Below are 16,197 nucleotides of genomic sequence, written 5' to 3'. Positions count from 1 at the left end.
CTCCATTTGAGAGGAAAATGTCAAAATTATAACACTTGGACACTAATGTGAGGTCCACAGCACACCATGTTGGAGAGTGTCAGAAAGTTATAAGTCACTGCTATGTCAATCAATAGTAACCTTCCATCCCTTTCTAATCAGCAATGGATTGAATTCAAAGAGTTAGCAAGAAAAGAAGGGAGAGATAATGAAAACAGAAATTTCTTGTGCTTCATTCAAATGGCTTAAGTTATAGTCCTTTTTATTTATTTATAAAAAACATTAATTTTCTTTTCCTGTATGTCTTGACAAACTACATTAATGTCAATCTCAAATTGTGTTACATATAACTAGCATTTCATTTAAAACTTTTCTCTCTGTTTTAGATGAATCTGCCTCTACAGCATTTCCTAAGCAACCTCCTCCAAGCAAGGTGAAGGAGTCTGTCTCAGTTGTTGATGTGAAAGAGCCTACTGAGAATAAGTTACACTCAGAAGAGCAAGCACTAAACCATCAGCAACTGCTGAATCCTACTGAACCTCAAAGTGATGATGAGGCCCCTGAAGAAGCTCCAATTGTACATAAGGACAAGGGTGAAGATGATCAGTTGGTACACCCTGATCAGCAAGATCAACCTCAAGTAAACCATATTGACCAGAATGGATCACGTAAGAGGAAACGACATCATCGAAACAAACTAAGTGCTCAGCCTGAAAACAATGCTATCAGCAAAACCAAGAATGTTGCCATGAAAAAACCGACAGTACAATATCCACTGAGAAAACGAAAGAGGACTCTTCTGGAGAAGGTAAATACTGTTATGAATAAAACTCCACCTGTTTCATTACTCTAATTTATTTCAGTATGACCTAATAAATGCACACACACAGACATATATAAACACACACAATTCTAACCAGCTGTGAATGGCCACAATTACTAATTACTGTCTATGTACTAATCTCTCTTCTGTACACACACCAGGGAGTCCCGGCCGGTTGGAATTACCTGGGGACGGCTATAATCCTTATTTTCACTTTCACCAAGTCCAGTCATCTCCTACAGCTGCTGTGCGTAGACCGTTGAATTTGAACACAGTGCCACTGGCTACACAATACACGATGACTGTTCGTTGGTTCGATTCCACAGACAGTTTGGTAATTCACACAGTCACATGCAGCAAACAACTAAACAGCTCAACAGTATTCAACAGCGAACATTAACACAGGTCCATTTACCTTCACACTCGCGATAGCGGCTTCCCTCGCTCTGCCTCAGTCCACAGAAATACATGAACACACAGTACAGTCTTCTGTTCTGTCGTCTCCAGTCCACGCACCTACTGGTCTCTCAGACACCACAAGAACAGCTCGCTCTTTCAGACCTCAGTGGGACACTAGCGACAGCCAACATCTCTGTCGCCCTCAGCCCAGCCACCGAACCCCAACACACTGATTCCACTTTGGAGGCCAACTATCACTCAGAGTCCAGTACTCAATCAGAGTCCAATATTGCCTGACTGTCCGCGGCTAGTCTCCCTTTTTATAGCTTGATTTGGGCCAGAAATTTCGCAGTGTCACTAGAGGCAGAACATTCCCATTGAATCTCCAAGAAACCCATAGGTTAGCCGGCTGACGAAGACAATGCATGGAAACGCTAGCCCCACCCTACAAGCCGGCTGAGAGATCCCAGGTCGCATGAACACACAGTACAGTCTTCTGTTCTGTCGTCTCCAGTCCACGCACCTACTGGTCTCTCAGACACCACAAGAACAGCTCGCTCTTTCAGACCTCAGTGGGACACTAGCGACAGCCAACATCTCTGTCGCCCTCAGCCCAGCCACCGAACCCCAACACACTGATTCCACTTTGGAGGCCAACTATCACTCAGAGTCCAGTAATCAATCAGAGTCCAATATTGCCTGACTGTCTGCGGCTAGTCTCCCTTTTTATAGCTCGCGTGATTTGGGCCAGAAATTTCGCAGTGTCACTAGAGGCAGAACATTCCCATTGAATCTCCAAGAAACCCATAGGTTAGCCAGCTGACGAAGACAATGCATGGAAATGCTAGCCCCACCCTACAAGCCGGCTGAGAGATCCCAGGTCATTTGAGTCACCAGCCCCTTCCTGGAAGTGCCGAAAGGGCTACCATGGGGCTGGCATGTAACAATGCTTTCTTCTGTGTTGAGGGCAAAACAGAATAATGTTTTACTCTCTGTTTTGATATTATTCTAAATAGTTTTTTCACCTATAGGCTAATCTTATTCTTTTCCCTGGCCTTACATGTGCCCTGAGTGTAGGCACTTCCAAGTATCACTCAAGGTCAAATCTTTTGATCCATAGAAAGTTTTCCCTCTTCCTCTGTATCTGGCCAGCAAGGATGCCTCCCCCCACCCCCTCCTCATGGTGGTTTTAGCTGTTTGCCATCGTGTTCCTGTAGGTCATCCACAACCTTTCCTTCGTTCTGCAATGGTAAGAGCTTTCTGTATAGGATGATCTTCATCCCAACGGTTAACATACTTGTACCTGCCAAGTTCTCTCCTCCGGTTTCTCACCTATGGCAGCAAATCCAAAAGATCCTCGAACTTGCTCATTTTGTTCAAGTAACATCCATGGACCACCACATCTCTGTAGTGTGCATTTGCTGATCATGCTGATTTTGCCTTGCCCAACATCCAGAGCCATGCATGAGGACAGGTCTTGCAACCATCTTGAAAACTATTCCTTTAATTTTTATGGTGATCACCATTTCATCTAGCTAACATTGATGTGATGCTTGATATCATTGTTGTACCAGTCATCACCAGTGGTTCACAAACTAGGAAGAATAAGATTCTTAGTAGTTGCAGCATCAGCTGCTCTGTCAAGTAGTTAATGACAGTGTTCAATCCCTGATGCACACCGACTTCAACAGGAAAACTTTCAGACACAGTTGAACTAGCTTTCACTTTAATAGAGGACAAACAAGTCCTGAATCACTCTCACATACTCCTCGGGGGCATTTTGGTGTTGCAACACCGCCCAAACAGTCTCTCTGGGAAAACGATCAAAGGCTTTTTCCAGGTTGATTAACACCCTGTGAAGTTCCTTGCGTAGCTCAGTGCTTCTCCATCAACATCCATAGAGTCCAAATTGCATCATTTATTAACATACCAGGTGTGAAACCAAACAGGATGTGATGTATGTCGATGGTATTCCTGATGCTATTTACAAGCACACTCACAAATTTTGAGGGTGTGTGAAGTGAGTTTGACACCTGTAGTTCCCATAGTTTCCAACATTTCCCTACTGCTAGAATATGGGCACGAAGTAGCTTTGATAAAATTGGTCGGGCATGGGTGCATCGGTAAGGATCTTATTAAACATATCAGGGCCGGTTTCACAGTTCAGGCTTCTGTATTCGCTTCACTGAGTTGAACATGTCCTTGTAACTAGAAAGTTGGCATTGCTTGTGCGTGCCCGTTGATTTAAATCTCGTCTTTGTTTATGTCCATAGTTAAATAAGCTTATAGTAGGTTCCACCTTTTCAATACATTTACAATGTTGTTATCTGATGTTTACAACATTATTTATTATAAATTACAGGACATGTTTCGGTGTACAATTTTTAACACCATCATCAGCTGCTTGAAAAGTGTATAGAAACTTGGCGGTCAAAACAATGAACAGCATATTATCATACTTAACTCCTTATATACAGGCAATAGAATGATGTTATAATTAAATTTAACATCTTATTATGCTAGGTTAAAACTAATTTGTGTGACAAGGAGATTCTTGCAGGTAAAAATATAAAATTCTTCATTTGGTATATGAATGGTCTTCGGTTCCTTAATGTCTATAATATTATACACTCGTAATATTGGTTTCACATGCGATCCTAAATTAGAGGTTTGAAGTTGAATGCAGTCTGTTTGACATTAAGATATTAATTTTTTGTATATGTTATTTTGTTGAATTAAAAGTTCGTTGCACATAAAAGAATTATTTTTGTTGAGTAAAAACGTAGTATTTTTGATGCTGTATATGTAGTGGTTGAACTGTGATATTAATTTGCCCTATAGTTGTTAAGCGGGCTATGATTCTCAGTTCAATAGGCACCTGTAATGATGAAACCTTAAGTTAAAAGCAAAGCGGGAAAATTGATAGAGAAACTGATTGAATTATTGAAACGCAAATAAAATAAACAAAATCACTGTGTATCTGCATATCTGAAATACAATTTATGAGATGCTAAACTCCTTCATATTAAAAGCACGGAACTCCTGGCTCAGCTACACATGTTGATGGTCGTTCACCTAGCAACGCCGTATCATATATCTCCTGACACTTCTAATACTCCAGCTATGAGACATCCTGCCTCGCAAGAGAAGACATTAACTAATTGGATTTTTAATTCCTGCCTGAGAGATTCTAATATATTGGGGAACACCTTTTAATGCTGCAAATCGCTTCTCTGTTCATTAAACTAACAATAGGCCTCGAACTCAACTTAATGCTTCTCAATACGCATTATTACGGCCTTAAATACACATTTCAATTTAACACGGCTACTATATATGACACACGGCACATCTGGCCTAACACCTCGGAGTCCAAGAGTTCGACTCTCATAGTATTAATGAACACTCTAGGCAAATCAAGCCTTTCTCTCACCATGCAGCTAACACCATTATTAATTACCAGGCACCTCCGTCCTGTCTTAACACACATTTATATAATCTCAGTATCAGGCTGATCTCTTGTAATTTCACAACAAAATCCCAATTAGCTAGTCCTCTTTGCCGATCTAAAAGACACTAATTCAACGGTGCACTTTCAAGCTGGTTACACCTGTTATACACACCTGTAAACTTGCTACATGCTTTAGGAAAAACTGTTCCCTGCTGAAATTTATTCCCAAACAAACATTAGGCTGTGCAGCCTTCTTAATGAAAGAGTGTACATCTTGTTACACAAATTGGAATACACAGTTACCTCTTGACGTACACATATCCTCATCTACACCTAATCATTTCCCTCTTTCCCATCTAATGAAAAGGAAAAATAATAATAATAAGCAAACATCAGGGTTCGAACATGGATTTTCCCTGAAACATGACATTACTCTACAAAAAGAAAACATAGCTCAGCCACAAAAGGACTGACATTTACAATTAAACTACATCAGGATCGAACTAGCCTAATTCTTCTATCTAAGCATGCCTATAATTTTAAGATAAACTTAACTGGTGTCGTCTCAGCTGCTAAATAATTTTGTTAGTAGGAAATGTCGACTAGCCCGCTCCAACGTAATGTAGTGGGAATAACATAAATTCGAGGGGGTTCTAATGGGCCGAACCCCTAATGTTTATGCAAACCTCATAGTGAAGCTTTATCTGTCCCTGTAATAATTAAGAAGGGAATTCCTCAAGGCAGTATTATTGGACCTTTGTTTTCTTATATATATCAATATGTGTAAAGAAGTGGAATCAGAGATAAGGCTTTTTTGCAGATGATGCTATTCTGTACAGAGTAGTTAATAAGTTACAAGATTGTGAGCAATTGCAAAATGACCTCGATAATGTTGTGAGATGGACAGTAGGCAATGGTATGATGATAAACAGGGTTAAAAGGCAGGTTGTGAGTTTCACAAATAGGAAAAGTCCTTTCATTTTTAATTCCTGCATTGATGGGGTAAAAGTTCCCTTGGAGATCATTGTAAGTACCAAGGTCTTAATATAAGGAAAGATAATTATTGGGGTAATCACATAAATATGATTGAAATAAAGGGTAGAAATCTCTGCACATGCTTATGAGGGTATTTAGGGGTTGTAGTAAGGATGTAAAGGAGAGGACATTTAAGTCTCTGGTAAGACCCCAACTAGAGTATGGTTCCTGTGTATGGGACCCTCACCAGGATTACCTAATTCAAGAACTGGAAAAAATCTAAAGAAAAGCAGCTCAATTTGTTCTGCGTGATTTCCGACAAAAGAGAGTGTTACAAAAATGCTGCGAAGTTTGGGGTGGGAAGACTTAGGAGAAAGAAGACGAGCTGCTCGACTAAGTGGTATGTTGATAATATAGATGTTGATTCCCATAGGGAATCTGAAATATTTGTCCTGAATGAGTAAATTTATAATAGCAATATAATACCAATAATGTCCAATAAAGGACCATTTATATTAGTATTATAAGTGGTATGTTCCAAGCTGTCAGTGGAGAGATGGAATAGAATGACATCAGTATACAAATAAGTTTGAGTGATGTCTTTAAAAGTAGGAAAGATCACAATATGAAGATAAAGTTGGAATTCAGGAGGACAAATTGGGGCAAATATTCGTTTATAAGAAAGGGAGTTAGGGATTGGAATAACTTACCAAGGGAGATGTTCAATAAATTTCTAATTTCTGTGCAATCATTTAAGAAAAGGGTTGGAAAACAACAGATAGGGAATCTGCCACCTGGGCAACTGCCCTAAATGCAGATCAGTAGTGACTGATTTGATGGTGTGCGCCAGTCTTGATGTTACACTCCTGTTTTGTTTTAATTGTTTAGGGTTCGACGGACCCAATGGTAGCAAGTAGGTATGTAAGACACGGGTTCCCTAGACCCAGGGTAGTAATTTCGCACTGTTGTGTTTCTTTACCATAGTATGAACTCATAACCTCAATACCAGCTACTTCGATAAAAACCTTCCTCTTTACGGGATCTCAGCAAAAATCATTATCACTTTTAACCCTTACAGAGACAAGGAGCACGATTGTGCTCTTGTTGCAGGTGTCTGATAAACACCAGGTTGCCCAAGCTTGGTCATTTTGACCCGTGTATAGGTAATGCTATGCTGTTTCTAATTCTATATTCATTTTGTTTGAAGACTGCTGACATACAACAAGCACATTCCACAACTAACTGAAATACTAACTGAAATGAGCATTACATGTATAAGGATAATGTGCATGGTATTGTTTTCAAACTGCTGTATGTGTGATACTGTAAGGAATAAAACTATCGTCTTATAAATGTTGATTTTGTTTTACTTTTTAAACTAATAAAATTTTGTGTACAATGGTCCAATATTAGGATCTCCCAGTGTATTTTTTCTTGTTCTCCTAGTTGCACACCCTGAATAGTCAGCATCAGGGTCTTGAATGATTTACAGCTATATGTAGAACTATAAATAATATTAAAAATCACTTCCTTCTCTTCTGTTTCAGCTGCTAAATAAGGAAATTCAACATGAAAGGAATGTAATTCTACAGTGTGTAAGGTTTGTAGTTCAGAAGAACTTTTTTGGAATTGGTCAACCTAGACAAACTGCTGCAACAAGCCATACCATGAAGATTCTAAAGCAGTGTATTCATTATATTATTGAGAACAAATTTTTTGATCATGAGTGTGGCCAGTTAACGACTGATTCAAACCTCAGTTGTGAAACTGTAGGTTTGCTCCAAGTTATTTGTGATAGTAAGATGCCTGAAGTTGTTAGTGTTGCCAGTAATTAAAATGACAAAGTGAACATATTGACGTTGAAATCACAATGTGAATTTCTTTTTGTGTGTGTGTGTGTGTATATATTTTAGGTCAATTTCTGTAGTATCAGAATTCAGAGACAAAAATTCAAAACATAACACATGAAATATAAACCAGCCATTCACATAGTTTGATACAGTTCTTTATGTCTCCCTATTCTTTGTTTAATCTTCCTAGCAAAGCACGGAATATCCAATATAACCCTAATTGATATATTTGATTTTTTGAAACGTGCAATACCACGCACAAATAGTCTTTTGGGTAGCACCATTTTTTATGCCACGTTATTCATTACTTGTGTTCTGGTTTGTACTCGAACCTGTTATCTGTATTATACTTAATTCAATCACTCTACAAAGCTCAATATTTCCAAGTTTTGTCGTTAGATGGCAGTGCTATGCCATCTTTAATTTCCAGGCCATGCTTCCTCTCGAAATTGGGTAATGATGGTTACTCCTTGTTTTTTTTTAATGGGATCAGCGATGAGCAACAACAAGATGGACTCCACACTAAACGAGACTGCTTTTCTGACCTATCAGAAAGTTTTTAGCAAATTTAAACCGTGATTATCCCTATCTGACCATTTTATTGTTCTTTTATATTTCCCAGGTACGTGCATTTTAACTTTACCCTTTGGTGCGAACTGTTCTGTCCTTGAGCACACAGTTGTGTGTGTGTAGATGCATCGGGCGTGTTATTTGCCTATCTGATGTACGGTCCTAGTGCTTCTTATTTAGGTGCCTCTCTACATTTATCATTCGATTACATGAGTGTTGGTCATTCGTGTCAGGACCTGTAAAATTGGATCTGTACAAATTGTGACCTTGTACACCTAGTGTATCTTAGTTTGCCCATCGCATGAACCTTGTGTTCGATGCTTCTCGTTCCTACGGAATATTGCGTCCCTTATATCGAGGCAGTCTGATTTGGTGAGCCGGCTTGGAGGGGAAACCGTTGTGAGTGAAATTACCCTTTGGATGGACCGGTGGCCTCGCGCCACATATTTATTACTATGTTCGGGTGGTTGGTTATGCGTGCGTGGGTGTTATGTGTATAGATTGGACGGAGCAGAAGCCACACTATATTATGTATGTTATGCCCTTATTTATTCATGTGATGTTTTTATATTGCCCTTTCATTTGTGCTCGTACCTGGTCGGGCCTGTATTTGACTTATTTTTTATTTCTATGTCCGTCATTTTATTTCTCATTCCTCATTTCCTTTTTCTTTTTCCTTTACGATACTTGAGTTATGGTGTGCGCAGTCTCATGGTTTTCAGCCATGGAGGTTTATAACTAAATTTGCTCGGCCCCCTCGTCCGTTTGAACGCATGTTTTTATTCCGTTCTGACGGGTTGTGTAATGAATAGTATAATTAACTAAGAGGAAAAAAATATAATAAGATGAACATCAACCGTGTGGGGATTTTGGAAGATATATATAGAAAAAGAGAGAAGGAATAGAGCATTCTGGAAGTGATTTTATTTTGGTTGGAGCTCTATTACCATTTGTAATTCGGTGGGGAGCCTGGCTGAGAAAAGGTTTAAACATTTTAGTTGTGAAACTCTTCAAGGTTGGCCCAGCGCTGTCGAACTTGGATGCTTATGTTCACTGTGTATATATTTCCTTTTTAACACTTTCCTTTCAATGTCTTTCTTCGCATATTTCATTTTTTAATTTCTCTCCTCAATTTACTTTTCAATAAACTTGAGATTTGTGTGCTAATTTGCGTTTGATTCATAGTAGCGTTAGTCCTTCGGTATTATTACTATTATTAAAGGACTGATCTCCAGTTCGAGACTTATATGATGTGGCCATTCCCTATCGCAATCGCTGGACCTTGTGTTATTTAGTGTACTCATTCCCTCACGTTTCCCGTGTTACTTCTCCCTTGTCCCTTCTACCAGGATTCTGATGTGGGTATCGGCTCAGAAATGGCAGCAGAGTGAGCTCAATGGGGATGTCTCTTCCGTAATTGCATCGGACGGGGCAGAGCTGGAGATCTAACTAACAACTAACGTATCATTCTAACTTGATAGTACTATTCTGTCGTAAGTTATGATCTTCATTTCCGTGTTGACGTTTAACCAATAATGTAAAGTTTGAGGGATGTTCCACCATTCAGCACATTGCAAAAATTTATTCAATTATAAGAAGACCGGTTTCGACTCCCATGGACTCATCATCAGTTCTTGGTGAAAATTAAATTAAGGGGGAACTGATAACAATCATCATAATGAAAAATCCATGCACCTATAGGTGGTTGCATGGAAATACATCGAGTTGATAGATATTACCTTGAAATGCAACATACACTTGGCAAGGAAAAGTTGGAGCTTAGAAAGTTCCCAGTTCTGGCTCTAACAGTCTTGGGTTCATAGAACACGGAACACTGGAATTACATGTACTGGATTGAAAATATATACAAAACACAATAAGGACACTTATAATGGTGTGGAAAACTTGGCTCTCTAAGAGCATTCTTGGATATGACAGTCCTGTTTCTGTCTGAAAAAGATTGGATGAAATACACACAATGAAGCAGAATGTATAAAGACATAGATCTAGTCTAAACTGTCGCGGATTCATGTACACAGAACACTAGGAACACTTGTATTGTTTGATCACACACTCGTTCAAATGAAAACACTTATAACCACATGAAATATTGGCATTACAAGAACGTTTATGGGTTTGACTGTCCTGCTTCCCCTGACTAAACTAGTGAAATAAATATACTTTGCATGTTGAAGACAAACTACTTCACCGGGCGAGTTGGCCGTGCGCGTAGAGGCGCGCGGCTGTGAGCTTGCATCTGGGAAATAGGAGGTTCGAATCCCACTATCGGTAGCCCTGAAAATGGTTTTCCGTGGTTTCCCATTTTCACACCAGGCAAATGCTGGGGCTGTACCTTAATTAAGGCCACAGCCGCTTCCTTCCAACTCCTAGGCCTTTCCTATCCCATCGTTGCCATAAGACCTATCTGTGTCGGTGCGACGTAAAGCCCCTAGCAAAAAAAAAAAAAAAAAACAAACAAACTACTTGGTATTTAAAATTCTGGTTTTTGGTTTCAAAAATTGTCATGTGTTCGTGGAACACAGAATAGAACTGCTGGTCCTGCTTCTGTCTACTGGAAACTAATGCATTAACGCAGTTGAAATTAATTGATTGAAAGTTTATACACTAATGCGCGAAACACTTGGCACTTTAATATTCTTGGATCTGAGTAAAATATCGTATGTTTACACAACTTGGCATAGACTTGTCAAGCGGTCTTGTCACAACCAACCAGAATATGTGAACCTTTTTAAAAAAAAAATACAAAAAACAAAGACTTGTTGACTATTACAACCACACATCACATGAAACGTTTGGTGAACAGCTGAAGTTACACACTGGTCTGAGATGCTTAGTATTTAAGAGAGATCTTGGGTCTATATTAAAATTGTTACCGTGTGTTAGTGGAACGTCCCCTGCTTCGCTCCTCCCTACCTCTCCACCACACCCCGATATTCCCGGAGCACTTCTAATTTTACGACTATTTATTTGTTCAATTTTGGCATTTAAACTTACACTGGGCACATGCAGTTTTCACCTTAGAATTCTACTGTCTCCCACGAATACTCCTACCAAATTTCAAGCAAATCCGAGTGTAACACATGTATGTGTTCCCTAGTGAGACATATTATTACGTGTAGTTCAGAATTAATTGTTTTGATATGTTAGATATAGAAGCTGAGAGGTTTTCCATAGTGGATATTTTTTGCATATAAATGTGCAGCATTTGAAAATTATTTTCTACAGTAATTACAGATTAGGAAAATATGTATTAAGAAGAGGAACCATGTTTTTTCAGGTACTTTTATCTTTATTTTATACGATGTGTTCAATTGTTAGTGGGAAATGCTTTAGTCTTTGGTTTATGTGTTGTGAGGTTCATTATTACCGTAGGCTTGTTTATAAGATACGAGGGCAGATCAGAAAATAAGTTGCACTTCCCAGTTATGGCCATTTATTACACCACCTATACAACAGCAACACGACTATAATGACATACACTGTAACGTCACTTTTCCACATAGTTTCCAAGAGACTCCAAACATTTCTGCGAACGCACAACCAACTTGTTGATGCCATATGCATAGAAATTTCCTCCAGCGTTCTGCAATCACTCGGAGACAGCAGCCTTCACCTCCTCATCGGTCTGGAAACGCCAACCACCGAGCTCCGTTTTGAGCTGACCAAACAGATGTAAGTCACATGGCGCTAGGTCGGGACTGTAGGGTGGATGTTGCCAGACCTCCCACTTGAAACGCTGCAGCAGTTCTCTCATTTGGCGGGCCTTGTGAGGTGTTGCGTTATCGTGCAACAAAATCACACCGGCGCTTCTCTTTAATTGCTTTATGCAACCGGTGCAACGTTTGACAATGCAATGCCGCGTTGATCGTTGTTCCTTTCGGCATGAATTCCACGTGCAGTAAACCTCCATGTCAAAGAACACTGTTGCCATAACCTTACCGGCTGAGGTTGAACCTTGGCCTTCTTTCGTTGTGGTGATGAGGGGTACACCCATTCCATTGATGTTCGCTTCATTTCGGGGGTGAAGTGGTGGACCCTCGTTTCATTGCCTGTGATGATTCGCCGCAGATACCCGTTGACGTCTGCGGCATAGCGTTGCAAAAGTGCCAGGGAGGATTGGAAACGTTGTCCCTTGTGTTCATCGGTGAGTAGACGTAGGACCCATGACACAGCTTACGATATCCAAGGTCCTCGTGAACAATGGCGAACACACTGCCATACGACATGTTCAGCTGTGTCACGATTTCTCTCACTTTAATGCGCCGGTTCTGTCTAATGATTGCATTCACACTGTTGACCTTTGCAAGGGTCCTGGACGTTGCGGGCCTGCCTCCGCGATTGTTGTCCGTGATATCTGTGCGTCCGACTTTGAATTGCTGACACCACTTTACGATACCTTGCCAGGAAATGGCCCGCGCCCCATACACAGCACTAATTTCACGATGAATGTCCGTGCATTTCTTCCTTTTGGCCCATAGGAATCGGATTGTCGCACACACCTCATATTTGGAGTGAACGTCCAGTTGACGCGCCATTGCATTTGGCCGCTATTCGCACAATACTAGACGAGACACCACAGAGATCTGCCTAACAGACGTGTGGGCAGTGTCTGTCCCTTTCTCCGCTGTGCCCATGTTTGCGACACACAGCGCGCTGCTGCGGTGCGTTAGTGCAACTAACCTTTTGATTCACCTACGTACTAGCATGTGCCCGTGGCTTTGCCCGCATTTATTAATTCAACCATTAGATGTTTCTAAACTATTTATTTAAAAGCAAATTAAAACATTATATTTATTAACTCACGTCATTTTGACGTAAATTGCATGAAATACATTATTTTATTTTTATTATATTGTTACTTTCAATGCTAAAAATACCAGGTTGATGGATGGTACAAATAATATTAAAACCATGTAAAAGACCATGTTATATAATACAAAATATATTGTTTCCTTATCCTTTTAAGTGCTGAGTTACCAGTTGACTGTTTGATACCTCAGTGCTGAATTTTTTCATTCGTATGTAAAAAAAAAGTTGTAGAAGTCTCAATTTTGAACTTATCAGTGGGGTGATTTAGCTTAAAATATTTATAAATGTTGGTTGTTTATAAATCTAAATGCAAATGGAGAATCCTACACTTACGTTCAATATTATTTTGAGAGAAAACAAAATTACACTTATGAGCCCATGCGTGCATTATTTTTATCAAAGTAAAGAGCCCAAAATAATATTATTTTCTAAAATCTGTAGGCAACTAATACATGTAACTTCTTAAAAGTATATAAGTTGATATTTTAAAATACTTTCCAAACCTGGAATGTGATGATAGTTAAATGTTCCTACTGTTTGTTTGTGATGCCGATTTGTTCAACTATCTGCACCAAGTCCACTGGCACAAAAGTTTCTAAAAAATCAATGATTTTCGGGTTGTCATCAAACATTACTTGGCCCTCAGAGCCTGTCACAGTTACTTAAAACTCTGGTGAAGAAAAGTAATCCACCCACCACGAAATTAGCAATAAAATACCTTTTGTACTCACCGTGTTTTTCTTCTTTAGTTTAGAAGGAGGCTCTGTTTCTCTCTCACAATATTTTCGGCACTCTCTCTATCACTCTCACTTTCAAAATCGCCTCACAATTCCTTAAAACGATTATCTCCATCATCACTTTCCACTGTGGTTAATAACTGAAAGATTCTGTGATCCGAAATAACATCGCGGCAAGAGAAACTAGACTGTTGTTCCGCCCTGTTTGTTTACATCACAGATGAACTCCACGGACGTCTACAAAAAGCTGTGTAAGTTACTTCCCGAAGCTATTATCTCTGATCAGTTAGTTCTACATAATGCCCAACAGATAGCAGAACATGTCAGAGATCAAATTCGCACTTGAAAGTGAACTGGGAAACTAAAAAAATTAAAATTCTCGCGCACTGTCTACAGACGGGCATAGCACTGGTGGACCGGCCGCGTCAGCCTGTCTATAGGCGGGCGTAGCACTCATCGGGTTATACAGCTTCGGAATAAAGTATATTAATGTCCTTCCATTTGGAGGTAAGATGTATACTGTATTGTGTTTGCCTTTCAAACTCTTGAACAATCCACGTACAGTTGACAATGGCAAAAGCACCGTTTTCGAAGATGGAGTCCTAAAACTTCAAACGATTGTCCTATGTCAAAATTTCAGATGTCTGTGTGTCGTAGATTTGATGGGCTTTACGCATATACACACAAACACTTCGGAATATTACGGGCTGGTAGCTCCTCATGCCGCGGACCGAAAATGGCTTCCTACTCAATTCAATTCCGAGGAATACTACTTCGCCCGCGGTATGCTCAGTCATGAGCAGGGAAAGATTCTTATTCCTGAGAAGGATAATCGGTGCCACATTCGTCCACCCCAAGATGTTCGAGGGTGCTCCAGCTGACTCCAAATTGTTCAAAATCTGTGTCGTGTAGTTGACAGCCTCATCTGTATGATATGTCGTGTCGATAGACTTTTCAATTTACAGAAAACCAGATAATTCTTGTGAGTTTTGCTATTTGATGACGTTGACAGCTTCATGTCTTGGTGCAAGAATTGCTCTTAAGACACAGCCATGCATTTTAGGTGAAAACCTGTGCCTACGTATGACAAACATTTTAGTTCTTTGTATACCGTGGATTTGGCTGGGCATCACACACATGAACACAGATAGACAGACAGACATCATGGATTGAAAGAAAATGGCTTTCTACTCCATAGACTTAAAATGGCATCCTGACTGACATATGTATTATTCCTTGTTTATTATTATTATTGTCTATCTTGTGTCCTGTATGTTTCCTCTAAATGTATACGTGTCCAACCCTTGTCCCCTTTCTCTGCGGGGTTTGGGTATGAAGTGAGATGAATCTTCGTAGCGAGTTTTTACGGCCGGATGACTTTCATGACGTCAACCTAATCAGATGAGTTAATGAGATGAAATGAATGACATGATATATGATAGTAAGAATGAAGAGGATAAAACCCGGTGCCAGAACATAGCCTGCTCCTCTCTAATAGCTCAAGACTTTATGTCCCGATTTGACGGACGAATCGCCATCAACAGCGTCATATGCCCTCACACCATATAAGACCAAAAACGGCTTCCTACGTCCTGGACGTAAAATGGCTCTTTGAATTGTGTTCGTTACCTATCTTATGTTCGTTGCCTAGCGACAGTGACTCTATTCATTTAATCTTGGTGACAGCACGTTGGATTATCATATCCCAATACACGTTTTCCGATGGTTTTTCGTTCATAACTCACCAACGAAAGCGAAAATGAAAATTCCGGCTTCAAAGTGCATTCGGACCCCCTTCTATCTGTGTTCAAAATTTCAGATCTCTGCATGCTGTAGATTTTGCTGGGCATCGCGCACAGACACACAGACAGACAAACACTTCCTTTTATTATTATAGACAACTTTGCAACCATACTTCCCCCGGAACCCAAAAGCTTTGGTTTCCCGGGAGCTGCCCACCGAGTCATGGGAGGAACTTCGGCAGATCGCTAGCTGGCATCGTTTATGGTTAGAACTAGGACGGTATCTGATCGCCTTCAAACCTCTAACTTTCGTTCTTGATTAATGAAAACATACTTGGTAAATGCTTTCGTTTCGGTCCGTCTTGCGACAATCCATAAATTTAACCTCCAACGTCGCAATACAAATGCCCCCGCCAGTCCCCATTAATCATTACCTCGGGTTCCGAAACCCAACAAAATAGACCTGAGGTCCTATTCCATTATTCCATGCAGACAGTATTCAGGTGCAGCCGGCCTGCCTTAAGCACTCCAATTTGTTCAAAGTAAACGTGTCGGCCCACCTCGACACTCGAAGAGCACCACGGTAGTATTTCATCGGGGTCCACCTACGGCGCGCAGGAACCGCACACGGATAGCCACGGCGGCCGTGCGCTTTCGACCCGCCACCACCGGCAGGACGTCCCACGAACCATGCCAGTTAGACACTGACCAGCGATGAACCGGCAGCGTGGGACACAAATCCACCTATGAGCTTTTTAACTGCAACAACTTTAATATACGCTATTGGAGCTGGAATTACCGTGGCTGCTGGCACCAGACTTGCCCTCCAATGGATACTCGT

General features: G+C 40.3%; 1 protein-coding gene across 2 annotated transcripts in view; it reads left to right on the top strand.

Moving 5' to 3' along the window:
• LOC136877579 (FMR1-interacting protein NUFIP1) overlaps nucleotides 1-7,619 on the top strand; it is a 295,598-nt gene extending 287,979 nt beyond the window's left edge. For both annotated transcript variants that reach the window (XM_067151735.2, XM_067151734.2), the window contains 2 exons: nucleotides 366-787; nucleotides 7,175-7,619. In XM_067151735.2, coding sequence (XP_067007836.2) covers nucleotides 366-787; nucleotides 7,175-7,462 — 710 coding nt within the window. In that variant the 3' untranslated portion in view covers nucleotides 7,463-7,619. The remainder of the gene's footprint in view (nucleotides 1-365; nucleotides 788-7,174) is intronic.
• Nucleotides 7,620-16,197: the final 8,578 nt, after the last annotated feature.

Source organism: Anabrus simplex, chromosome 7 (assembly GCF_040414725.1).
Source record: "Anabrus simplex isolate iqAnaSimp1 chromosome 7, ASM4041472v1, whole genome shotgun sequence".
NCBI classification, from domain to species: Eukaryota; Metazoa; Arthropoda; class Insecta; order Orthoptera; family Tettigoniidae; genus Anabrus; species Anabrus simplex.
Note: the sequence above shows the minus strand (reverse complement) of the source record. Positions and strands in the feature narration are given on the sequence as shown.